The sequence below is a fragment of the Triticum aestivum genome, chromosome 1B (genome assembly GCF_018294505.1).
Source record: "Triticum aestivum cultivar Chinese Spring chromosome 1B, IWGSC CS RefSeq v2.1, whole genome shotgun sequence".
In the NCBI taxonomy this organism is placed as follows: Eukaryota; Viridiplantae; Streptophyta; class Magnoliopsida; order Poales; family Poaceae; genus Triticum; species Triticum aestivum.
In genome coordinates, this window is record NC_057795.1 from 75,578,348 (window position 1) to 75,604,180 (window position 25,833).

At 45.5% G+C, this 25,833-nt stretch overlaps 3 protein-coding genes across 13 annotated transcripts; 1 reads left to right on the top strand and 2 right to left on the bottom strand.

Moving 5' to 3' along the window:
- Positions 1–948: 948 nt before the first annotated feature.
- On the bottom strand, positions 949–8,524 carry LOC123108145 (isovaleryl-CoA dehydrogenase, mitochondrial). Of its 4 annotated transcripts, XR_006451847.1 has the most exons (17): positions 8,210–8,524; positions 7,983–8,066; positions 7,808–7,865; positions 6,613–6,737; positions 6,465–6,509; positions 6,309–6,357; positions 6,126–6,235; positions 5,702–5,778; positions 5,456–5,506; positions 5,318–5,382; positions 4,921–5,075; positions 4,769–4,809; positions 4,644–4,698; positions 4,447–4,503; positions 3,951–4,147; positions 1,820–2,304; positions 949–1,651 (listed from the first exon to the last, which is right to left on the bottom strand). XR_006451847.1 is itself a non-coding variant. In XM_044529988.1 (15 exons), the coding sequence occupies exons 1-15, from the start codon at positions 8,315–8,317 to the stop codon at positions 4,001–4,003; spliced, it is 1,227 nt and encodes a 408-aa protein (XP_044385923.1). In that variant the 5' UTR covers positions 8,318–8,519; the 3' UTR covers positions 3,822–4,000. The 4 variants fall into 4 exon arrangements, 1 of the variants encoding a protein (XP_044385923.1); XR_006451846.1 differs by lacking the exon at positions 1,820–2,304; XR_006451845.1 differs by lacking the exons at positions 949–1,651; positions 1,820–2,304 and adding an exon at positions 2,579–2,824.
- LOC123108133 (probable serine/threonine-protein kinase PBL25) lies at positions 1,434–3,561 on the top strand. Its single transcript, XM_044529978.1, has 5 exons — positions 1,434–1,587; positions 1,827–2,020; positions 2,122–2,311; positions 2,630–3,021; positions 3,148–3,561. The coding sequence occupies exons 1-5, from the start codon at positions 1,434–1,436 to the stop codon at positions 3,559–3,561; spliced, it is 1,344 nt and encodes a 447-aa protein (XP_044385913.1).
- A 5,983-nt stretch (positions 8,525–14,507) lies between the features above and the next one.
- LOC123108164 (uncharacterized) lies at positions 14,508–22,596 on the bottom strand. Of its 8 annotated transcripts, none has more exons than XM_044530009.1 (4): positions 22,149–22,596; positions 21,276–21,516; positions 17,073–17,194; positions 14,508–15,574 (listed from the first exon to the last, which is right to left on the bottom strand). In XM_044530009.1, exons 2-4 carry the CDS (start codon positions 21,382–21,384, stop codon positions 15,320–15,322), a joined length of 486 nt encoding a protein of 161 aa, XP_044385944.1. In that variant the 5' UTR covers positions 21,385–21,516; positions 22,149–22,596; the 3' UTR covers positions 14,508–15,319. The 8 variants fall into 8 exon arrangements, 3 of the variants coding, with proteins under 3 accessions (XP_044385944.1, XP_044385939.1, XP_044385951.1); XM_044530004.1 differs by having other exon boundaries at positions 14,509–15,574; positions 21,276–21,528; XR_006451854.1 differs by lacking the exons at positions 14,508–15,574; positions 22,149–22,596 and adding exons at positions 16,010–16,465; positions 21,048–21,153 and having other exon boundaries at positions 21,276–22,142.
- Positions 22,597–25,833: the final 3,237 nt, after the last annotated feature.

Genomic DNA, 25,833 nt, shown 5'->3' on the forward strand with positions numbered 1-25,833 from the left:
GCTTCCGCTTAGCGATCTACAAGGGTATATAGATCATCTCCCCCTCTCGTAGCTATGCATCTCCATGGATAGATCTTGCGTGTTCGTAGAAATTTTTTGTTTTCCATGCAACGTTCCCCAACACGAGCCGCCCGCCGGCGATCACCGGGGCTCAACCCTGGCCGCTCCTCCGCTTCACCTCCTTCTCTTCCTGCCTCTCTACGCACGCCGCCGATCCGTGCTGCACGCCGCCGTGCCAATGGCCGCTTCTCTACGCCGGCTCCCCATGCTGGGGGGCGAGCCCTAGCGACCCCCGATGGTCCCAATGGCGGGCGACGGCGCGGTGACCCGAGTGGAGCCCCATGGCGGGCGACGACTCCCAGCCGGTCCCGATGGCGCGCGGTGACCCGTGCCGGAGCCCCATGGCGCACGGTGGAGACTCCAAGCGGCGCGCGCGGCAGGGTCACCGGCCTCTGGTATGCCTCCTCGTCTCCACCTTGTCACTAGGAGCTCCGGCGAGCTCCTACCAGCAGCAGTAGTGGAGGGGGGCTTGAAGTGGCATAGGGCGGTGGTCGGACGTGGCACAGGACGAAGGCGTGGGCTAGCAATGTGGTCGGCAGCCATGGCGGTTCTATGGTGTTCTTGACGAGCAGGAAGAGTGGAGAAGAAGAAGGAAGGCAGAGAGGAGACATGTGGCATGTGGGCCCCACATGTCAGTTAACGGTCAAACTAATGCTTCGTTTAGGTGTGGGCCTGACCTGCCATAATCACGATCAATTGATAAGCACTTGGTGATTTGGGTTTTTTTGGAAAAGCCGACCATCCATTTGGTAGTTATCTGAGAAAAATTAAAAACCGGTAGTTTTTTCAGAACCCTAACCTGTAAAATAGAGACGGACAATATATTTCAACACGTCACAACAGACTCAATGAAGCATCTGCTAGAAGCGACATAATTGAAGTGGCATATGACATAGGGTGCCCTTTTTCTTTCCACTATTCCAACAACAGGGACACAAACAGTGAGCAGGCCATTTCCCCTTGTGGAATACCAACCATGGGGCCAACAAATGAGAAAATTCAGGGAATGATGGAAGGCGTTTACATCCAGTGCATTCCAGAGGATGCTGATCTTCAGAGGGGCAGGCGTTCTAATTTTAGAGCTCAACTGTGGCCTAAAACCGAGAGAGATCCTATTCTTGGCTGAGCACATTGACCTCCACAAAAGGCACGGTGACAATGCTCCTCCTACCTGATCACATCCCATCCACAGGGATCGCATTCTTCTTGCAAGATGAGTGCGATGGCAATCTGTGACCAGGATCTTGCAGCAAGGGAGGAGAACTCCTCGTCCATGCTGCCATTGCATGTGCAAAGAGTCTTCTGGATTGTAAAGAGCAGAGGGGTTGGAGATCTCGTGGTGGGCACAAGGAGGAGGTTTGGTTGAGAGGCACATGCATTGGGGAATTCGGACCGTGAAATGCTTTTCATGCTTCAGGCCTGAGAAGAAGACGTCGCCGAGGAAGACGGGGTCAGGGGAGGTCGCCACCTCCGCCGTCGCAAATGCCACCGTCTCGACGCGATCTGGAGCACCCCTCATGGAATCTGGTAAGGACCACGGAGGATTCGTTTTGTACCATTTGTCAAATCCATCTTGTTGCCATGCTTGTCCCTGTAATGCATGTTGAATTCTGGTAATAATGCATGATGGGCCACAATGGTATTTAAATATGGACCCCAGACTATTGCAGCAGACTGTTTGAATTTTGTCGAGAGCAAAACTAAGATCCTTCAAATAAGCACAAAATGGAGTTCTCTCTAACAAATACTGAAAACTCACCTTGCAGAGGCTCCAAAACATGGGCAATCATCCGAAACAAGAGCAAACGGTGAACCTGCCGAAAGGTCTAGCATGGCCAAAAATGCAAAAGCATTCACATACCGTGAGTTAGCGACAGCCACCAAGAACTTCCGCTCCGACTACCTTCTGGGAGAGGGGGGCTTTGGCAGGGTCTACAAGGGACAGCTTGAAAATGGCCAGGTATATATAGGAACAACCCAATGACAAACATTCTTCAGATAGCCCTACTGACTTGTAACAATCTGCTCATTGTTTCAATTATCTTTTTGATGCATGATCAGATTGTAGCTGTCAAACAACTAGACCTGAATGGATTTCAAGGCAACCGTGAGTTCCTGGTTGAAGTCTTGATGCTCAGCCTCTTGCACCATCCAAACCTGGTCAGCTTGGTAGGCTATTGCGCAGACGGAGATCAGCGGCTACTGGTGTACGAGTACATGGCCTTAGGTTCACTTGCAGATCACCTGCTTGGTAAGCGCTAGTCTTTTCTTCATTAATACGTTCAAGTTTCAGTGCTAAACTTAACATCCAAATTATACTAGAACGAAAATCTAGATTCTCATATTTCGCAAAAAAACAAAAAAAAATCTAGATTCTTATTGATCATGAATTAACATTGATGCGTCATTTTCAACTTAAAAAACATGTGAAATATATTCTCTCTTTTTTTGCGGACATGTGAAATATATTGAGGCAACAGTATAGCATCACTTTCAAGTGCTGTCACCGTTAGCACATTTGATTACTAGATGCATAAAAAACTTATAAGTTGAACTGTTGTTGTCGCAGATAACACTACTGATCAAATACCACTAAGTTGGCATAGAAGGATGAAGATAGTCCACGGAACCGCTAAGGGTCTCGAATACCTCCATGAGAAGGCTAACCCGCCGGTCATCTACCGGGATCTCAAGTCCCCCAACATCCTTCTTGATGAGGAATACAACCCTAAACTCTCAGACTTCGGGCTCGCAAAGCTTGGGCCTGTTGGGGAGAAGACACACGTCTCAACTCGAGTGATGGGCACATATGGGTACTGTGCTCCAGAATATATAAAAACAGGCCAGCTAACTATCAAGACTGATGTGTACAGTTTTGGGATATTCCTACTTGAGTTGATCACAGGACGAAAAGCTGTCGATTCATCTAAACCAGCAAGTGATCAAATCTTGGTTAACTGGGTATGCACCTTTTGTTCCTATATGCTTCTTCCCCATACAGAATGCTTAGTTAGGAATTATTTCAAAAAGATGCTTGCGACAAGATTTCTTTCAGATAGTTGAGCTAAATTCATGTTTGATCAACAGGCAATGCCCATTATCAGAGATAGGAGAAGGTACCATGAGTTAGTAGACCCTCTTCTTAGAGGTGAATACCCAGAAAAAGACTTGAACCAGGCTGTGGCTGTGGCAGCAATGTGCCTACATGAGGAAGACTCTGTGCGGCCATACATGAGTGACGCTGTTGTTGCATTGGGATTCCTTGCAGAAGTGCCCGCTGGCTGTGAAGAAAAACCTAGTAGCGCGCCCCAAAAGAAACAGGCTGAAGATCCCCCATTATCTAATGGAACTCAGCAAGATAAGAGCACATTCGATCGTCAAAGAGTTGTTGCTGAGGCCATCGAGTGGGGCGCCATGAGGCAAAAACAGAAAGCTCAAACTCAAGGAAAGACAACTGATTCCCAGTGCATTACAGATCCTACTGAAGCCAACAGGGTGTAAAAAGCCCATGAAATCCATGTGTAAAGTATTTTAGGCTCCCTTGACTAGTAGCTTTCCAAATTTGTGCCTGAATTGTCATATAGAAACTAGAAAGTGTAAATGGTATTCTTGTCTCATAAAGGTGGCAGGGCTCAGTCTCTAGGCATTGTAGTTCATACTGAATCCAAAAGGTTGTATAGTGAATTATGAGCCAAATGCGATTATGTGTCAAGTCGCAGTATATCATAGCAACAAACTTATAGATACTGACTAGAACCAGATACAAGTAAAAGATTGAGCTTTATTTGCAAGAATGTTGGACATATACAAAAGTATGAGAAGGATTGGATAGAACATCATCAAGCATTGAACATCAGGGACAGTTGACTAATGGTCTAAATCCTGCTCACCTCCTCAAGTTAGAACATGCACTGACAAGCTGGCTTCCAGAAGAATAATCTCAGTCCTCTTTAAACAGCTCACGGCCAATTATCATTCTTCTGATCTCACTAGTACCCGCCCCAATCTCGAACAGTTTTGCATCCCTCAGGAGACGGCCAGTTGGGTACTCATTTATGTATCCATTGCCACCAAGACACTGGATTGCCTGCCATAAGGGTAGTTTTAAGATCAATTAGTGGACCAGAAAAGAACTGACTGCAACTCACCAAGCTCAAAGCAGTTACAAATACTAAAGTTAGTAAGAACTTTGTCCAAGGAAGATAAAGTAGGAGATCTAGGATCAAATAATTGCAAAATTTGAGAGGTCAAACATTTATATCTTATATGTCCAGTAAAGGGGAAAAATAAGAGCAGAATTCCAGGATATTTGATTGCATTCCAAAGAAATCATGTAGAACAACACATGCAATCAAAATTCTCATGAACTGAGGAGAGGGTTCTGACCTCAAGTGCAACTTGTGTTGCCCTTTCAGCAGCAAAGAGGATCACTCCTGCACAATCCTGGTTGCAAATATTATATTAGATCAAGATGAAGTCAGTTGTTTTATTTTGTCTTGAACAGTAGAACACATGAATGTAGCCATGTGATGCAACAATGTGACTCGAAAAGAACAGAGACATGTTGGTGCTTTGTAATGTACCTTACGGTCAACTTTGCCATTATCACAGTCCCTAGCAACTGAGTATACAAATGATCTGGACAAAGAAAACTCCAGTAAGAAGCTATTTAAACTTCACAGTAGAAGTCTTGGGTTGGTATCCCTACCTTGATGATTGCAAGGAGGTGTACATATCTGCCATTTTCCCCTGCATTGGAAGATCACTAGTTATGATTAACGCCAGATGCCCACTAAGATCCTAACAAGACGTTGCACCTAGAAACAGGGGAACACGATACAATGGGCTGCATGGCTATACCTGTAAGAACTGAAATTCACCAATCGGACGGCCGAATTGCTCCCTTTGTCGAACATAAGGAAGAATAACATCAAGGCATGCCTGCATGAGCCCAATAGGGCCCCCAGCTAATACAAGTCTTTCCAGATCAAGACCAGACATCATGACATAAACACCTGCAACAAGAAACGTATCGAGAATATTCATGATGAGAATTTCGGTTCAGGAAGTCATTTTCATTTCCAGTTAGAAGTTTAGTAAGTCTTTTAGAAGGATATGAGGGTAAAATCCAAAAGACAAAAATCACAGTTTTCCTTGTTTACATTGGCATAGGGAACTGACTGCCAACAACCAAGTGAAGATCTCAGAATAGCAACAGAAGTATAGAATAGAATTCAAGACTGTCAGGAGATGATACCTTTCCCTTCTTCACCAAGAACATTCTCTTGAGGCACAAAGCAATTCTCAAAGACAAGCTCACATCTGTTAATGAGATATCTGTTCAGTAAGAACCTATAAACCATTTAATGACCCTGCTTAAATAGGAACATCTTACGTATCACTTCCTCGCATGCCAAGTTTGTCCAACTTCTGGGCAGTACTGAACCTGTAATGATAATACTGGCATGTAAACATTTTTGTAGTTTCAGCAAGAACTATTAATGTTTTATCCTGAACTTTATACATCCAAGCCTCAATCTAGTAATCAAAGACCATCAATACATACATTTCACAAAATTCTAGAAAGATATGCATTCATGCGCAATAGAGCATAAGGGAAGATAATGAAGTGGTTAATTACCCTGGCATTCCCTTCTCAATTATGAAAGCAGTTATTCCTTTCGATCCAGCAGTTATATCTGTTTTCGCGTAAACAACCTATAAATCTCAGTTTCAGTGAACTAGCAGACTTATAATAGCCACATAGGATGATAACAACTAGTATAACTTATTTTGTAGCAAGGCTCCAACAGATTCAGTGCTCAAAATTCTGACAACCGGGTGAAAGGTGTAAATATGAAATATACTAAACTGTTCAGAAAGTGTACACGCACTCATTGGGAAAATCGACAGAACCTAAAGGAAACACATGGAAACACCAAAGAAACAAAAACCAACACAGCCAACAACAGTGGTGAACCATTCCTCAAAAATTAATAAGTGGTGAACCAAGCACGGCCGCAGATAATATGGGGGGTGAATGTACAAGGGCCTCAGAAGCTTACCAGTGTCTGAGCAGACGGACCATTTGTGCACCACATCTTATTCCCGTTAATGACATAGCCGCCATCTACTTTCTCAGCTTTGCACTTCATACTGACAACATCAGAGCCAGCTGAAAGTAGGAACTAATGTGAAATCCTGTGCATAGGTGGAACTGAACAGTACAGTATTCAAATGATACTTACAGTTTGGTTCACTCATTGCCAATGCCCCAATATGCTCCCCGCTGATTAGCTTCAGAGAAAAAGGAAAACCACATTGTCACAATCCATTATCATTGCAAATATGCCACTCCTGGTGGCTGAGTCTGACTGAAACAATGTTGATATATGGGAAGGAACCTTTGGCAAATATTTTTCCTTTTGGGCAGGGCTGCCATGACGGACCTACATACAAATACCACAAATATTACAGTTATGTTATTCAGGGGGTAATTTAATCAATGTACTAATGACTAAGTAACATACTATAAACAAAGTAGAGTAGTACCAACTGGTTGATGCACAGATTTGAGTGTGCGCCGTAGGAAAGGCCGACCGACCCGGACGCCCTGCTGATCTCCTCCATGGCGATGCAGTGGTACATGTAACCGAGCCCGAGCCCTCCGTACTCCTCTATGGAACATGACAACCCCGTGTTACTTAATCTATTCCCTCCACTAACATTAGACAATACAGAGCCAGGCAGTGTTGAAAAAGGCAATTATGTTAATGCACTCCACTAACGCTTTAACTAAGATGACCATCCGTCATCCGTCTTAATTAATCTATTCCCTTAACCCACCCTGAGGTCCCACCTAGCGCTTTCACTTTACTGAGGACTTGAACATTGTGTAAGTACTAAGTAGTACTCCCTCCGTCCAGGTGCATAGGGCACCTAAGAAGGTGCAGCGCGATCTAGGCACGTATGGATTGGACTAGTCAAAATTAATTAACGCGGCTTTATATGTGTATTTAGTGGGGAGATGCACTTGGGCATCCAACCATGGTGTGTGGCCGTTTGCATGCACGTCCAGCAATTATGTGTTGGGACTTGCATGCAGTGGCCATTTGCAATGACTGGCCGTATGTTCCTTGTTATCCGGGTTGGACTCATAAAATTAATTACTCCACACCGCGCTAGCTAATTGTAGTGCCTTACATTATAGGAATTTCTGGATTTCGTTAGGTGCCTAATGCACCTGGACAGAGGGAGTAGTATTTGACTAGTTCCTACCAATTGCGGCACAAGCAAAGGGGTACTAACGCATTGGGGATCAGATTCAATATTCAGACATGGCCCAGGGTAAAAACATTACTAATACTCCCTCCGTTCACAAATATATAAGATGTTTTGGATATTTTAATACGGATTACATACGGACTGAAATGAGTGGACAGACACACTAAAACGTTTCTATATATATCCGATTCAGAAAAAAGTTACTCCCATGGGTCGGAGGGAGTAGAACATCTTATGTTTGTGAACCGAGGCCCTCTCTTCACTATTATAAGATATTTTAACCTTTTTCTGAATCGGATGCATTTTAATGCATTTGTTCACTAGTTTCAGTCCGTACTCCGTATTGAAATATGCAAAACATCTTATAATAGTGAACGGAGGGGGTAGTATTTACTAGTAGTACCCTGTGTTCTGCTTGTGTCTTCTAAGACCGAAATGGTCTTATAATATAGAGGAATTTTACCTGGGGAGGTGAGGCCGTGCAGGTTGAAGTCCCCCATGAGCTTCCACAGATTCACCTCCTGCCCGTACGCCCGCCCCAAGCACAGAGCTAACTTAATTAGTACTACTACTAACAGACACGGAACTCGAACGGAGAATCAGTCAGCGGTACGAGGGACCGCAGCCGCCCTCCTCACCTTGGGGAAGTGGTTGGAGGCGTCGATGGCGGCGGCGTGCGGCGCGATGTGCTCCTGCGCGAACCGGTGCACGCTCTCCTTGAACTGCAATAGGAAGAAAAATTATGCCAGCCGCGGTGAGCGAGGGCGCGAATCGCAGGGCCAGCCGGTCCCTCTCCGCGGCGGCGGGACGGCGGATTCGAGGGTCTCGCGGCGCGGCGGGGCTGATTAGTCAGCTGATTAATTACCTGCTCCTGGGTGTCGTCGAAGAGGAGGGAGGAGGCGGCGGAGAGCCACCGGCGCGCGGGCCCCGCGCCCGCCGCGCGGCGGAGGAGTGCCGGCAGCCGGCGCTGCATCGCGGCGGCGACCGTCCGCTCGCTCGCTCGCTCGCCGGGAAGGGAGACGATGGATGACTGGAGCAGAGTAATAGTACTACTAGCGTGGCTGGCTTGCTCGAGTGCCGCGGCTGCTGCCTCTGCCTCACGGCTACGCGTGTCCTTTTCTACGGGGACGAGGAGGAGTGGCGTGTTTGGATTTGCGAGCCCAGACGATCAGTGCACATCGCTCCATTTGATCCCAGCAGGAAAGTGTGCAGTATTGTTAATTGAGCAGGATTTGAGCAAGAAAGCGGAAAATTAAAACGGAGGCGGCACGTGGGATGTGATCCGCTAACTAGTTTCCCTTATCCTCTTTGTCATCGTCGAGCTGGCTAGCCAGGAGTGTCCAACTTTCCGGCGGCTTCTTCTGATCTGATCTCGCTTGGCCTAGCTTATCGGCGGTTCGGGAAAGAGAAGAGGATAGATAGGTGGAGCACGAGCTGTCCCCTCGGCAGCTCATCTCTGAGGCTAGTCATAGTGGGAAGTAACTTAGAGTAGTAACATGCATATGTTACTAGTCTTTGTTACTACTTTTATAGTGGATAGTAACATAAGTTTAGTGTCATGCAAGCATTCATTTATTAGGTTGTAGACACATTTTGCATTGGGGTGCGTTATGTTACAGTAACATACTATGTTACCACAAACATCTCTCTCCTCATTAACTCTTTGCCACATAAGCATATTTATCTTGGGATGTGTTGTGTTACTAGCTAAGTTACTCCCACTATGGCTAGCCTGATCCATGTTGCCGTGTGCGGGCTATCAAATTATGTGCAGAAGGTCCCTAAGAAAAATGCGCTCCGTCCAATCCATATAAAAGTTGTATTAAACGTGTGTCAATTAATATGGATCAGAGGAAGTACAGAAGGTCGTGTTTGTGTGGCAATGCCATGTGAATTTAATGTCCTGGTTATGCATAGTAGTAGCTTTGACTCTGTTGGAGTGTGGAGCTTAGTATGTAAACACAAACGGGGCAAGCATTCCAGGACAATAGTTTTCCAATGAATGTTTTTTTTGGAATGTCAGGGGCATCTCTGCTCCAGGGAGAAAACCCCTTATAGTTGATACAATTAAGAAAGTGCAAGCATCTGTCCTAGGTTTCCAGAAAATCAAAAAGGAAGAATTTTCTGACTCCTACCTTAAGTCTTTAGTAGGGAGTAGGAACTTCTCCTGGCACCACCTCCCATCTAAAGGCTCTGCTTGGGGCATCCTGATGGGTGTGGATGCTAACCTGTTTGAGATCATCTCCTGGTCTCATCTTGATTACTCAGTTAGTTGTGTGCTTAAGATGAAGAACAAGGATGTAACCTTTAGAATTATCACTGTTTATGGATCCCCCTATGATGAAGGGAAAGAAGCATTTATCTCTAAGCTTCACTCCTTGTTCATAGAAAATCCATACCCCACCCTGATTGGGGGGGGGGGGGATTTCAATCTAGTTATATATGCTAGAGAAAAAAGCAATGGGGTTGTCAACCATAGATGGTGTGACAATTTCAGTGCTTGGATAGAAATTTGGAGTCTGTTGGAAATCAAGTTGTCTAGTAGAAAATTCACCTGGGCTAATAACCAGGTAGACTTAATCATGTCTACAATAGATAGGCTCTTCTGCAATACGGAGCTTGACAAAATATTCCCTCTAGCCTCCTGCATTGCTCTACCTAGATGTGGCAGTGAGCATGCACCCATTATTTGGGAATCAGGTGTGGAACAAATGCCTAAAAGTAGTAGTTACAAGATAGAAAAATGGTGGCTTCTTAGAGAAGACTTCTCCAATCTAATTGCCAAAATTTGGAATGAACCCACCTTTATAGCCGCCATTTGGACAATTGGAAGGAGAAAATGAGAAAACTTAGAAGAGTGACCAAAGGTTGGAGCTCAAATGAAGAGGCTCAACTTAGAAGATATAAGAAAATCCTTTTAGAGGAATATGACAAACTAGACATCAAATCTGAAACTGAAGTGCTTTCTGACTTTGAATCATCTAGGCTCAAATTCACACATAGTGAACTCCAGAAAATCTGGCTCCAAGAGGAGATCAAAGCTAACCAGAGATCTAGGGATAGAGACATTAAGGAAGGAGACAGGAATACTGAGTACTTCCATGCAGTGGCAAACCAACGGAGGAGGAAGACAGCTATCCACTCTTTGGATGGCCCACTTGGGCCAGTCACTGACACTAGGGAAATGCTTGTGATTGCTTGTGATTACTATAAGAATATCTTCAAGAAAGAGGAAAGGAGTGGGATCCAGTTAGACCCAACCTTCTTCTCGGACGTAGAAAAAGTTAACAATGCTGAAAATGAAGCCCTCAAGGCCCCCTTCTTGGAAGAAGAAATCAAAAAGGTTGTCTTTGAATCATACTCTGATGGTGCCCCTGTCCCGGATGGTATCCCCTTCTTTTTTTTACCAGCACTTTTGGGAGTTGGTAAAAAAAGACCTGATAGCCATGTTTGAAGTTTTTCATCAAGGAGAACTGGCTATTCGTAGGCTTAACTTTGCTATGCTGACTTTAATCCCAAAGGAAGCTGATGCTTCCAGTATGAAAAAATTTAGGCCTATTAGTTTGCTAAATTGTAGCTTCAAGATCTTCACCAAGGTCCTCACAAACAGGCTAGCTAAGATTCTGCAAAGGCTTATAGCTAGTAACCAGTCAGCCTTCCTTAAAGGTAGGTATATATTAGAAAGTGTGGTTACAACTCATGAGATTCTGCACTCCATCCACTCTACCAAGAGGCATGGCCTAGTGCTTAAACTAGACTATGAAAAGGCTTTTGACAAGGTAGATTTGGATTTCCTTGAAGAGCTGCTTAGAAAAAGAGGGTTTGGTGAAAAATGGGTCCATTGGATACTGCAAGTAACTAGAGGAGGATCAGTGGGTGTTAAGCTAAACAACACTGAGAGTGACTTTTTCCTTACAGGGAAAGGTTTAAGGTAGGGGGACCCCATTTCCCCTCTGCTGTTCAACCTGGTAGTTGATATTTTAACTAGGATGTTAATGAAAGCAGCAAATCATCAGTTGATACAGGGATTTTGTTCTGAGATTTGCCCTGGACGGATAGTATGCCTCTAGTATGCTGATGATACTATTTTGTTTTTAGATAATAACCTAGAACATACTAGGAACCTTAAAATGGTTCTCTCTAGTTTTGAGTTGATCTCGGGGATGAGAATCAATTACTTAAAAGTGAGCTCATACCAGTTAACATGGAGGCATCTGAGGTGGGGGAGTTCCTAGAGATCCTAGAGTGCACTAAAGGGCCCTTCCCCATTAAATACCTTGGGATACCTTTACACTATGATAAGCTTAGGAGGGAAGATGTTCAACCACTTATTGATAAGATAATGAAAAGGATTGCTGGATGGAGAGGGAAACTTCTTTCTTACAAGGGGAGAATTATCCTCATCCAAGCATGTTTAGCTAGTATTTCTGTGTACTTACTTTCTTTCTTTAAATTCCCTAAGTGGGCAATAGAACTTATTAATGCCCAAATGGCAAATTGCCTATGGAATGATTTTGAGGGACATAGGAAACTGCACTTAGCTAACTGGAAGATGGTTTCTATGAAGAAAGAATTTGGAGGTCTTGGCATCCCAAATCTCCAGGAGGTCAACCTCTGCCTCTTATGAAGGTGAAGGGAAACCCTGGAAGATGATGATAGACCAGAAATATATGAGAGGCAAAACTAATGTTTTTGCCCCAAGCACCTCCACCAGTACCTTTAGGTTCTGGAAAGGAGTGAAATCCATCATCCAAACTTTGAAGTTTGGATATAGATGGAAAATAGGGACAGGAGATAAGATTAGGTTTTGGGAAGATACTTGGTTTGGCACCTCCCCCCTAACAGTACAATTCTGGCACATCTACATGGTTTGCAATGAGCAAAACAAAAGTGTCAGGGATGTATGGGATGGTGAAATACTAAAGTTGACCTTTAGGAGGAACTTTGATAATAAGATGATGGAACAATGGTACCAGCTATTGGATATTGCTAAAGAAATCATCTTTGATGGTGACTCTAATGCCCTAATCTAGCAACTTGAGAACAAGGGTGTCTACTCCTCTAGTTCTCTGTACCATGTGATTAACTTTAGGGGAGTGCAGCCCCTGTTCCTGCCAGTTGTATGGAAACTGGTAGTCCCCCCAAAGATTCATGTCTTCCTATGGATGTTCTCCCAAAACAAGCTGATGACTAGGGACAACCTGAGGAAAAGACATATAATCAAACCACTTGATTGTGTTTTCTATGCTTAACATGAAACAAACCACCATTTTTTTGACTATGTGGTAGCCAGGAATATTTGGTTGTTTGTCAATCTCTTTTTCCAAAAGAACTTGGGTACAAACTTTGAGTCTGTGGCCCAATTTTGGATCTCTAATAAAAACAATTTAGCTTTAAACATAGTTAGTTCTGCTGTCCTTTGGTGTTTATGGAAATATAGGAACTCTATAATTTTTAATAACACCATTTGGACGTCTATTAGTCAGGTGTGGAGACTGATACACATGATGCTAAAGTTCTGGGTGACTCTGATCCCAGAAGCAAGCAAATGTCGAGTGGAAGAATTCTTGAGAGCACTGGCGAAGCTACTCCAGCAACTCTTGATGATCTCGAGTGGCTGAAGGCAAGAAACCCTGGATTGGGTGTTGGTGTATGCTGGGACAACCTCAAGATCTCTGAGGACAGCGACTTCCTTTCTCCTGCCAAGAAGCACGACGCTGACAGCAAGACCATGGTGAACAACCCCTTGTCTACCCTTGCAATCTGCTGGTCGCCCCAGGCGGCCCTAGCACCACCACTCAAGAGGAGGGGAGCGAGCGAACCCGTGGTGTGATCTCACCCCTGCTTCCTGTCGCCCCCCCCCTGTTTTACCTTCTTTGTGTTTTTTGTTTTTGCCCTTTGGCTCTTGTCGAGCAGGGCTGTAGAAACTGTCTAAATCTGGACCGTCGAACTCTAGCTTAATAGTGGTTAAGACTCTGTATGGTTTCATTCTGGTTAATGGAACCGGGAATAGGACTCCCTGTTCTTCTAAAAATACTTCATTGGATAAACATGAAAGCACAAATTACAGAAGGATCCAAATAAAAAGGAGCATTACAACTAAGTCCCTGGCTTTTACAAGGAGGGCCCCAGGCTGAAAGCAAGAAACATGATTGGGTCCTTGACAGCCGCCGGCTAGATTGAACCTCGCCACCGCCGGGGATGAACCACTTGGCGTGCCGAATCGCCATGGAAGCATCACCTGCTCACCATGGCCTTTGAACCGTCGCTGGAACTGCCTCCCATCAGGCACGCAGGCCGGGAGGAATGTAGTTAGCCACCATCCATGGGTGTCGTCGCTCCACCAAAGTGACATCTGCTGATAGGCTTGAACTCGACTTGTGGGATTCAGTTTTCTACATCTTCTCTTCTCCTCATCCACCACCATCGCGGCATGAGAAAACAAGCAAGAGTAGATGGATGCCCTCTCGATCAGGAAACACCCGAGCCGGACCGAGTTTATTCAAGGGGTACTCTCAGATCCAGTGCCTTCCGCTTCCCTCCACCATGAGGGCAAGGAAGAAGACAACGGCGATCACCACCAGACGATGCTCGGGAGCTCTGATAACCCACAAGTATAGGGGATCGCAACAGCTTTCGAGGGTAGAGTATTCAACCCAAATTTATTGATTCGACACAAGGGGAGCCAAAGAATATTCTTAAGTATTAGCAGTTGAGTTGTCAATTCAACCACACCTGGATAACTTAGTATCTGCAGCAAAAGTGGTATGATAGTAATGGTAACAGTAGCAACAGAAAAGGTAAATGTTTTTGGGTTTTCGTAGTAGTTGTAACGGTAGCAACGGAAAAGTAAATAAGCGAAGAACAATATATGAAAAGCTCGTAGGCAATGGATCAGTGATGGATAATTATGCCGGATGCGATTCCTCATGCAATAGTTATAACATAGAATGATATAGAACTATCTCCAATTCATCAATGTAATGTAGGCATGCATTCCGTAAATAGTCACACGTGCTTATGAAAAATAACTTGCATGACATCTTTTGTCCTACCCTCCCGTGGCAGCGGGGTCCTAGTGGAAACTAAGGGATATTAAGGCCTCCTTTTAATAGAGAACCGGACCAAAGCATTAACACATAGTGAATACATGAACTCCTCAAACTACGGTCATCATCGAGAAGTGTCCCGATTATTGTCACTTCGGGGTTGTCGGATCATAACACATAATAGGTGACTACTAGATCATGGATGGCGCACGCTGCCGCACCCGTCCATTTTTTCAAGAGGTTGGTTTGAATTTTCTTTTATATGTGAAGGAATGAAACATGAAAGTTAAATTTGGTAAGATCTATCAATACAATGTCAGTAATTGAAGTGAGGGAATTTCAATCGTTCTACAAAACAAAAAGGGGTCAAATATGTAACACATATAGCTTGATAGAGGAATGGATCATTTTATTGGATGGAGCAAAAACTAAATTGAACATCAGTTTATAAGTTTTTTTTCTTGGCGAAGTTGGCACAAAAATTTGTAAAGCGTATCCTTGAACATATAAATAAGATATCAATAGTTTTGGCCCATCCAATGCATTAACAGAGCTTCAGAACTTCTAAATCGGGAGGTGATCTCACAACTGCTACCCATTTTGTCTCGGATGTATTATAATCATCCCATCCCCATACTCAATAAACCAAACGCATGAAAGGTCGTGGGCACGCGCCATTGCACAGGAGCTCACCTGCAGCACTTGCTCGAGTATTTGCTATTGATATGACACAGGAAGCTTCCTAAAGCAGCAATACCTGTGTTATTAGCACTGAGCTACTGAAGACACAAGGTGTACGTAGTTGACTACCTTTTCTACTGGAGACACAAGGCGTAGTTAACTTCTTTGCCTTCTACGCACGTATTTACATAAGATTCACTGATCTATATGGACCTTACCTGAGATGCTTGCCTGCTGAGTGTATCTCAAGCACCATAAGTCATAATAGGTTCCACCCGTAGCAGTGAGTCCATCCACGATCCAAAGCGGTAGCTCCCATCTCCTCTTCCTCTCGCCGGGGTGGTGACGTTGTCGGGGCTGATGGTGAGGAAGATGGCGCAATCGCCGGACGCATGACTGCCAGCGCCATGTCGAAGGAAGATGGGGCTTGTATTGTCACGCAGAGGGAGATGAGGCCACAATACGCCCCCTCGCATCTCTTTCACTGCCAGCGCTGCTGCCTGAGCACATGTAGGGTTTGCGAGCCATGATGAGCGCGTTGCCACACCCGTCTATTATTGTCCTTATAATTGCTAGGCATCCAAAGTAATTTGTATACATTTGTTTGAATTGTTTTGAAGTACTGTGCTTTAGTATAGTTTGTGCTTTCCACCATCAATGATGGTATGTAACTGAATAGAGAAATTCTATTGGTTGCAAGAGAAGAGTGTGTTGAGCTTTTTTCTTAGGTCCAATAAACTTGTAGTTGTTTGACCTTGGGTCTGAGGTGTTTTAGTTTTGAATTAGGATGATTGATGGTTTTGTGATTGATCCTAGCCTCTTTTGGCTCCTAAAAAAGCTCCATCGCAAAGGCTCACATCACTACATCCAAAAAACAGGAAAGTTGAAGAAAAACAATAGAAATATGAGAAAATGAAAGAAATAGATCGTACATATACTGCAAAAAAATTGGAAATATATTAACTAAACAATATCAATGCATTCTAAAATTGTTGATGACCCGCAAGAAATTCTTCATTTTCGTCTAACAAATAGACATTTTTTTAATTTTGCATCGAACAAATAGACATTCTACAACCCCCAGCTGAGAAGCATTACACTCAGGTATACATCCCTTTTGTAGGTGTACAATAAACTGAGGATACCCAGAATAAAACTGTATCCCAACAACTGTTTTCACATCAAGCACAATTGACTGTTCTATATCACGACATTCAGGAGCAGGCTTATCCTTTCTGCAACTACTCGGAGAAACGACAATTCATTTTCAGGCCTGAGGTCAGCTTTTCAGATTTGATCACGTGCGAGATAACTTGGCATCACAATGAGAGAAATAGATGATGCCCCTGTACTACCTCATGTATTGCCTTCAGGCATACCTGATGTATTGCCTTCAGGCAATAACACAATGTACTAAATTGGTTCACATAATTTAGAGAAAGATAATCCACACAATGAGCAGAAGTAAAATATGGACGCTAATATATAATGCAGCTTAAAGTTGACATGTTGGTAGTGTCCAGTATACTGAAGTTGATAGTTTCTTGACTCCTACATATGACACTGGATTGCTTCTAGTCAATTAAATATGCAGTAGATAGGAAGAAAAATACAGGAGAATAGCACATGACCAGTATTGAAAGGACATGGGAAAACTACTTAGAGGTCAATGAAATATTAATCTAGTTTGCAACTGAAAGACTCTAGAATGATATCCTTATGCTGAAAATAATCTGCCACTTAGTTGCTACCTTGGCATCCCTCTGAAATTAAATACATTAGCACTTATTTTACTTATAACATTAAATTAATTGTTAAGATATGGATTTAGATATAAAATAACTGAAAGCTTTGAGACTTATATATAGCATCCATTTATTTTACCTGTAACAGATTTACATTTTGTTAAGTAGATGATTGAAAAGCATTCTTCATGCAGATCTAAACTTTCCTTCACTAAAGGTCGATAAGTGAAAATAAGTGATAAATCAGTTGTACCTGTAAATGTGCATGAATGGCAGAAACCTGACTGGCTTTACGGCCTAAGACCACAAGGAAGTTGTCCGCTTTTATATCATGACGAAGGAAGTCCTCAAGTACAGTTACTCTACCTTCCCAATCTGCACAGAAAATTTTCATTACTTTTACTTGGTGGTAAAAAAACGACTAAATAAGGATTCATAAGATTTTACTTTGGAGATAAACATTTTCAGTGGTATTCTATCAGACATGTAGTCCAGCATTAATAGTCAAAATGATAAGATAGAGTAAGAAAAAAAATCAGCATTTGATCAGCAAGCAAAAAATATATTGTTTAGAGAGTGCATTTTCTATCGCGATAGTTGAATAATTCGTCCAAACTTGAACTAAGAAGATAATGGCCATGAACTTATACTATCCGTCCACTCCAAACCACTTCCCAATGCCGAATCCCTAATTAAGTTTGAAATGAAACATTAAGTTAATAGCCATAAATTTATTTTATTAAAATGCAGGTTGTTGTATTGCTAATTAATTAACATCCCTTACGGAATAGTGTATAGTCTCATGATGATGTTGATGATCCATTGGTTTAACAGATTTATAACAAATTGTGGGATGATACAAAGTAGGAACATTCAGGTAGGTACGTTCAGATGCTAGCAGTTGCAGGGGCAATGACATGCCCTAGCACTCGGAATTTATGTTGAGACAAAAAAATATGCTCAAGTTCTGAAAGAATGGTACCACTTAATTCTTACCTACATTTTTTCATGGCATAGTACTTGCTAGCACATATTGCAAGGAGCCATTACAACAACAACAACAAAGCCTTTAGTCCCAAACAAGTTGGGGTAGGCTAGAGGTGAAACCCATAAGATCTCGCAACCAACTCATGGCTCTGGCACATGGATAGCAAGCTTCCACGCACCCCTGTCCATAGCTAGCTCTTTGTCGATACTCCAATCCTTCAGGTCTCTCTTAACGGACTCCTCCCATGTCAAAATCGGTCGACCCCGCCCTCTCTTGACATTCTCCGCACGCTTTAGCCGTCCGCTATGCACTGGAGCTTCTGGAGGCCTGCGCTGAATATGCCCAAACCATCTCAAACGATGTTGGACAAGCTTCTCCTCAATTGGTGCTACCCCAACTCTATCTCGTATATCATCATTCCGGACTCGATCCTTCCTCGTGTGGCCACACATCCATCTCAACATACGCATCTCCGCCACACCTAACTGTTGAACATGTCGCCTTTTAGTCGGCCAACACTCCGCGCCATACAACATTGCGGGTCGAACCGCCGTCCTGTAGAACTTGCCTTTTAGCTTTTGTGGCACTCTCTTGTCACAGAGAATGCCAGAAGCTTGGCGCCACTTCATCCATCCGGCTTTGATTCGATGGTTCACATCTTCATCAATACCCCCATCCTCCTGCAACATTGACCCCAAATACCGAAAGGTGTCCTTCCGAGGTACCACCTGGCCATCAAGGCTAACCTCCTCCTCCTCACAGCTAGTAGTACTGAAACCGCACATCATGTACTCGGTTTTAGTTCTACTAAGCCTAAACCCTTTCGATTCCAAGGTTTGTCTCCATAACTCTAACTTCCTATTTACCCCCGTCCGACTATCGTCAACTAGCACCACATCATCCGCAATGAGCATACACCATGGGATATCTCCTTGTATACCCCTTGTGACCTCATCCATCACCAATGCAAAAAGATAAGGGCTCAAAGCTGACCCCTGATGCAGTCCTATCTTAATCGGGAAGTCATCGGTGTCGACATCACTTGTTCGAACACTTGTCACAACATTATTGTACATGTCCTTGATGAGGGTAATGTACTTTGCTGGGACTTTGTGTTTCTCCAAGGCCCACCACATGACATTCCGCGGTATCTTATCATAGGCCTTCTCCAAGTCAATGAACACCATATGCAAGTCCTTCTTATGCTCCCTATATCTCTCCATAAGTTGTCGTACCAAGAAAATGGCTTCCATGGTCGACCTCCCAGGCATGAAACCAAACTGATTTTTGGTCACGCTTGTCATTCTTCTTAAGCGGTGCTCAATGACTCTCTCCCATAGCTTCATTGTATGGCTCATCAGCTTAATTCCACGGTAATTAGTACAACTCTGAACATCCCCCTTGTTCTTGAAGATTGGTACTAATATACTCCGTCTCCATTCTTCTGGCATCTTGTTTGCCCGAAAAATGAGGTTGAAAAGCTTGGTTAGCCATACTATCGCTATGTCCCCGAGATCTTTCCACACCTCAATGGGGATACAATCAGGGCCCATCGCCTTGCCTCCTTTCATCCTTTTTAAAGCCTCCTTCACCTCAGACTCCTGGATGCGCCGCACAAAACGCATGCTGGTCTCATCAAAGGAGTCATTCAGTTCAATGGTAGAACTCTCATTCTCCCCATTGAACAGCTTGTCGAAGTACTCCCGCCATCTATGCTTAATCTCTTCGTCCTTCACCAAGAGTTGGCCTGCTCCGTCCTTGATGCATTTGACTTGGCCAATATCCCTCGTCTTCCTCTCCCGGATCTTAGCCATCTTATAGATGTCCCTTTCACCTTCCTTCGTGCCTAACCGTTGGTAGAGGTCCTCATATGCCCGACCCCTTGCTTCACCAACAGCTCGCTTTGCGGCCTTCTTCGCCATCTTGTACTTCTCTATGTTGTCTGCACTCCTATCCAGGTATAGGCGTCTGAAGCAATCTTTCTTCTCTTTAAGCGCCTTCTGGACATCATCATTCCACCACCAGGTATCCTTATCTTCGCTTCTCCTTCCCCTGGACACTCCAAACTCCTCCGAGGCCACCTTACGAATGCAAGTCGCCATCTTCATCCACACATTGTCCGCATCCCCTCCTTCCTCCCAAGGGCCCTCCTTAAATACCCTCTCCTTAAACACCTGATCTACCTCCCCCTTGAGCTTCCACCACTTCGTTCTAGCGACCTTGGCACGCTTATCCCGCTGGACACGAATCCGAAAGCGGAAGTCAGCAACCACCAGCTTATGCTGGGGTACAACACTCTCCCCAGGTATCACCTTACAGTCTAGGCACGCACGCCTATCTTCTCTTCTCGAGAGGATGAAATCAATCTGGCTAGAGTGTTGGCCACTACTAAAAGTCACCAGATGTGATTCTCTCTTTCTAAAGAGGGTGTTAGCTACAATCATGTTGTAGGCTAGAGCAAAGCTTAAGACATCTTCTCCTTCTTGATTCCTGATGCCATAGCCAAAGCCCCCATGCGCCCCTTCAAAACCTGTGTTAGATGTACCCACGTGGCCATTGAGGTCTCCTCCTATGAAGAGCTTCTCACCAATCGGTACACTCCTAACCATGTCTTCCAAGCCTTCCCAGAACTCCCTCTTGGTGTTCTCATTGTGGCCTACTTGCGGGGCATATGCGTTGATAACATTGAGAACCAAGTCCTCAGCTACCAGCTTGACCAGGATAATCCGGTCCCCACGTCTCCTGACGTCTACCACTCCATACTTGAGGCTCTTGTTGATCAAGATGCCTACGCCATTTCTGTTTGCAGCCGTCCCCGTGTACCACAGCTTGAAGCCGGTATCCTCCACCTCCTTCGCCTTCTGTCCTCTCCATTTGGTTTCTTGGACGCAAAGGATATCAACACCTCTCCTCACTGCTGCATCAACTAGCTCCCGAAGCTTCCCTGTCAGAGACCCTACGTTCCAGCTACCTAAGCGAATCCTCCTAGGCTCGGCTAGCTTCCTTACCCTTCGCACTCGTCGAGTCAAATGCGAAGACCCTTGCTCATTTTCCACTACATCCGGGCGCCGATGTAGCGCGCCACTAAGGATGCGACGACCCGATCCTCGCTCACTTGCCACCGTATCCGGATCAAGATACGGCGCGCATTGCAAGGAGCCATTCTGTAAGAAAATAACTGTCAAAATAGAAATTGGCCCAAATTATTGTTCTCAACATCAACACTATCACCGTTATTACCTGAGGAGGTTCCGGGTGACCTTGAAGGGGTTTAGCAATGATGACCTTGCTGTTGGTTCTTCATGAACGGGTAGAAGAGGGTGATGAAACACGTCATACAAGCAAACTGATTGGAATATGCAGTTCAGTTGGCACAAAATTCAATTAAATATCACGCAGCATAAGCAAATTGGGTGGAGGGAGGGGCGATGATCTCACAATAAAGGCTTAAAGACCTTGAGCACTTACTTGATGGTGACACAGGCGTCCTTTTTGGGTAGGCTCGGTGATCTCTTGAGGTCTGTCCCCTGTAGCAGCGATGCGATATTGCGGAGGTTGAAGTCTGAAATGGCGACATGGTTCTCTGTCTTCACTTTGCACCCTTCATTGGATAATCCTTCCCCTTCCACATTTCTTCTCTGTGATGCCACCACACCGTGTCATTGGCAAACACGTAGAGCACATGGAGGTAGCATACACCCTTCAGCTCCTTCTCGAGTAGCTTGCAGAGTAGCAGCAACAAGTTATTACATTCTTCAGATCTGCCTTACTTAGTTACTTCACATCTCATTTTCTACAACACCGCATATACTTCATTTAGAGAACTTTACAAAACCCTATCGTTTGGATTTCCATATCATAGGATGGCATATTACTTTGATTGTCTGATCCATCAATAAGAAAGCTATTCCTAATCAACACAAACCATAGATCCAATACCAAAGAAAGTCCAAACAGATTAATACTAATACATTCGGTAGCATTGACATGTTGACAGAATGCATCAGAGCAATCTCATTTGTGTACCTGCAACCTATTGGGGGTAATAGTCGACAATCAAAATGCTTCGACCATAAACGAATATGGTACTCTTGCAATAGTCCATGTTCACATATACTCCCTCCATTCCTAAATATAAGTCTTTGGAGAGATTCCACTATGCACCACATACGGATGTATGTAGATGCATTTTAGAGTGTAGATTCACTCATTTTGTTCTGTATGTAGTCCATAGTGAAATCTCTACAAGGACTTATATTTAGGAATGGAGGGAGTATATATTCTTCTGAACCATAAGAAGCCACGAAATTGATAGGTGTTAGAGCTAGGAAAAATTCTCACCGCAGCAAAACAATGCAGGAGCTCAAACACGCCACCGAGTCTGAGCATGAACAACATATGCTGGCTCCCCTCCCTTCCTGTCCCGCAAGCCATGTAGGATGTCGACCATCGTCATCGTCATCACCGCCTGGAATCTCTGAACCAGAGGAGGCGAATCCGCGCAGGAGGCGTGGAAGAAGGCGATGAAGGCCGAGCCAAGGAGCACGGGAGGCCGCTGGCGCCGCCACGCGTCGGACAGGGGCGGCTAGGGTTAGCCGCAGCGCCGCCGGCGAGGTAGAACAGCGAGCCGGTGGTGGATGATCGGAGGAGGAGAGTAGGACGTAGTCCGTGTGGCGCTGTCGCAGTGCGAATCGGCGGTGGAGGCGGCCGGTGCTGGTAGCGGCAGGCCGGCAGCGACGGCGCGATCTAGTGAGGGGATGAAGGAAAGGAAGAGAGAGGAGGGTGCGTTGGATGGGATCCTAGTAGAGGCCCAGTAGGTCAGTAGGCCCAATTGAATCTCCTACGCCCAAAAAAGCCACCGGAGCAGCGGCCCGAGAAGCCAGCGCAGCCTGTACGCGCGATTTAGCATGTACGACGCGATTTTGGTGGGATTAGGAACAAATCTGACGGCCGAGGATGCCTAAAAATGACGATCCAACGGATAAAAAGACTAATGGTCTGAAAGGGCAGGAAAGATGCTCAGTTATAATATATTTAAATAGACTTGCAAGATAGGATCAAGAACACACATATATTCATGAAAACATAATAGGTTCAGATCTGAAATCATGGCACTCGGGCCCTAGTGACAAGCATTAAGCATAGTAAAGTCATAGCAACATCAATCTCAGAACATAGTGGATACTAGGGATCAAATCCTAACAAAACTAACTTGATTACATGGTAAATCTCATCCAACCCATCACCGCCCAGCAAGCCTATGATGAAATTACTCACGCACGGCGGTGAGCATCATGAAATTGGTGATGGAGGATGGTTGATGATGACGACGGTGAAGAATCCCCTTCTTCGGAGCCCCGAACAGACTCTGGATCAGCCCTCCCGAGAGAGATTAGCGCTTGGCGGCGGCTCCGTATCGTAAAACGCGATGAAACTTTCTCTCTGATTTTTTTCTCCGCGAGACGGTATATATGGAGTTGGAGTTGAGGTCGGAGGAGGTCCAGGGGGCCCACGAGATAGGGGGGCGCGCCCTGGGGGGCGCGCCCTGGGGGGGGCGCCCTCCTGTCTCGTGGACAGGCCTTGGGCCCCCTGGCCCTAATTCTTTTGCCAAAAAATCTTATTAATTCTGAAAAGTCCCTCCGTGGATTTGCAGGTCATTCCGAGAACTTTTCTTTTCTACCCATAAAACAACATCATGGTAGTTCTGCTGAAAACAGCGTCAGTCCGGGTTAGTTTCATTCAAATCATGCAAGTTAGAGTCCAAAACAAGGGCAAAAGTGTTTAGAAAAGTAGATACATTGGAGACGTATGAAGCTCCAGTGGTTTGCATCCCAACGGCATACCCCCAGACCACGGCATGAAGCCAAGACTAACTAATACTAGTGCTACCCTAATATACACAAGGAAGACTCAAGCACCTCTCCATAACCATCTCCGTCTGGCAGCACCGTCAAACGAGGCGTTGGATCGGGTCGGGCAGCCGTGAACTACTCCCAAAAGATGAAGGCGGGGGAAGAGAGGAGAGGAGAGAGGGGATAGGAAATAGGAGGCATGAAACTGTCCACGTATTTGTTGCGACGAAAACAGCTTTTCTTCAAGGCTATAGGCAAACTACTTCTCATGACCGCGGAAATAAGCAATTCAAAAAAATCTTTATTAAAGGTCGTTTGTGTGTGTTGGCCGGCTGGCGCAAGGATGAAATCATCCGCCTTCCCAACCGTTAGATCCTGCCCACAATGGTCGTTTGATTGGCCCGCCGTGGTTTGGGGTTTGCAATATGAGCCATGTTGCTCTTAGGGTTTGCAACATGAACTATGTTGCGGTTCCTTTGTAAACACTTCTCAACCTTGCAAACATTTTTTCTGTAGTTGTCCAGCCAAGGCACAAGATTTCTCTCCCACCAACTACCGCCAGAGTGGTAGGTGGAGGGGAGGCTATCGGTGTACTAAAGTAGGGGCACTCCTTTGTACCCCTTACTTGTGCACGGGCAGTCAGAGCCGCGCCCACGGCCACACTTAGCAGGGCGGAGGGAAGAGTCAAAGCCACAAGATGGTCAAAGCAACGCCAAGACCAGGAACACAAAGACCAAGAGGGCAAGGTGGACTCCCCCGGCAAGATCCTTGTCGGGGCAGCTTCCGCAGCTCCGGCAGGAGCCTTGCCGGGGCACCTTGCCCGAATGCCAGCAGAGTGCGCCACCCGTGAGCCTCAAGGGTCCCAACACTACCAACCATATTGGAACCAAATCTCGGGAGGCGCCTCCATGGTGGCATACAGATCTTTGTGAAGACAAAGATCAGAAGACGACGAGCCTCAGCAAGACCCTTGTCAAGGGCATCCACAAGACCTCCGGCAAGATCCTTGCCGGGGACGACCACAGTGCCGCAGCAAGACCCTTGCCGAGGACATCCACGGGGCCGCAGCCAGGCCCGCGCCCATGCCCGCCAAGGCTCCACCACCGCTCCCATACAGCTGCCAGCCCACCAGCTAGGCAGGCACCTGCATGTCGATGTGAAGCTTCCAGGCCAACTCAGCGAGTGCCTACGTGGTGGCATGCAAATCTTCGTGAAGGCCCTACCACCGCACCACCTCAGCAGCCTGCCAGCCTACATGGCACCATGCGCACCGCTGGCTTGGATGCGTGTTGGACTGAGGTGGGGCGGTGACGGACGGGACGGGAGCTGGTTTCCGTCCCCGATAAAGTGAAGGGGACACCTAAGGGGCGCATTAAATGCATCTTGTCCCGTAATGGCTAGAGATAAGCCTAGCCACTGTACCCCTATGACACCTCCTGTGTGCCACTGTGGCGATCCCCTTGACTATAAAAGGAGGGTCGAGGCATACTGGAGAGGAATTAGGACCCCTTGACAAGTTACTCATCGTAGCTAGCTCAAGAACATCAAGAACACTCAAATAGACACTAAAGCAGGACTAGGGTATTACGCATCCTCGCGGCCTGAACCTGGGTAAACGATTCGTGTGCTTGAACCGACTATCGATCCCACTCTTCTCTCGACCCCGCGCCCCGCAACCGTAATAGGGATCCTAGTTGATCCCATAGGTGTCGTTTCCACCGACATCTTTGGCGCGCCAGGTAGGGGTTCTCAGTTGAGAGAATCTGGGTTCGATAGTTGGTTCAACAGTCCTTCGTCACCATGGCTTCCAAGGAAGAAGGCGACCGAGCGAGCAACACTGTCAGCGGATGCGGCAAGCGTTCGTGCGGCGACCAAAAAGCTAAGTCATGTGAAAACTCTGAGTAATTCCCTCTTTTATAAGGTTATTCTCCTCGAAGATCTTCCCTCTGTATGAGAAACCTACACGCAGTGGGGCCCTTCCATTATTGGCAGCTCCCTTGGTCTGTTTCAAGTCCGCTCAACAGATCGATCAGCCTCGTCGACAATGGCAGGGTGGCCTTCTGCTATTGGCAACACTCTCGCTCTGTCTCGAGTCCGCTCGACAGTTCAAGCGGCCGCGCTGAGAACGGCAAGGCAGTTTGCACGGCAGCAAGCACACCCTGTCGGCCGCTAAA

Coding starts and splice junctions, on each gene's coding strand:
- LOC123108133 (XM_044529978.1), top strand. CDS start 1,434: ATGCATTGGGGAATTCGGACCGTGAAATGCTTTTCATGCTTCAGGCCT. Junction 1,588..1,826: donor AGCACCCCTCATGGAATCTG/GTAAGGACCACG, acceptor CTCACCTTGCAG/AGGCTCCAAAACATGGGCAA. Junction 2,312..2,629: donor ACTTGCAGATCACCTGCTTG/GTAAGCGCTAGT, acceptor TTGTTGTCGCAG/ATAACACTACTGATCAAATA.
- LOC123108145 (XM_044529988.1), bottom strand. CDS start 8,317: ATGCAGCGCCGGCTGCCGGCACTCCTCCGCCGCGCGGCGGGCGCGGGG. Junction 8,067..8,209: donor TCGACGACACCCAGGAGCAG/GTAATTAATCAG, acceptor TTCCTATTGCAG/TTCAAGGAGAGCGTGCACCG. Junction 6,358..6,464: donor AGGAAAAATATTTGCCAAAG/GTTCCTTCCCAT, acceptor TTTTCTCTGAAG/CTAATCAGCGGGGAGCATAT.
- LOC123108164 (XM_044530009.1), bottom strand. CDS start 21,384: ATGTCGCCATTTCAGACTTCAACCTCCGCAATATCGCATCGCTGCTAC. Junction 17,195..21,275: donor GACGCCTGTGTCACCATCAA/GTAAGTGCTCAA, acceptor TTTTCTGTGCAG/ATTGGGAAGGTAGAGTAACT. Junction 15,575..17,072: donor CCATTCATGCACATTTACAG/GTACAACTGATT, acceptor ACATGTGCTCAG/GCAGCAGCGCTGGCAGTGAA.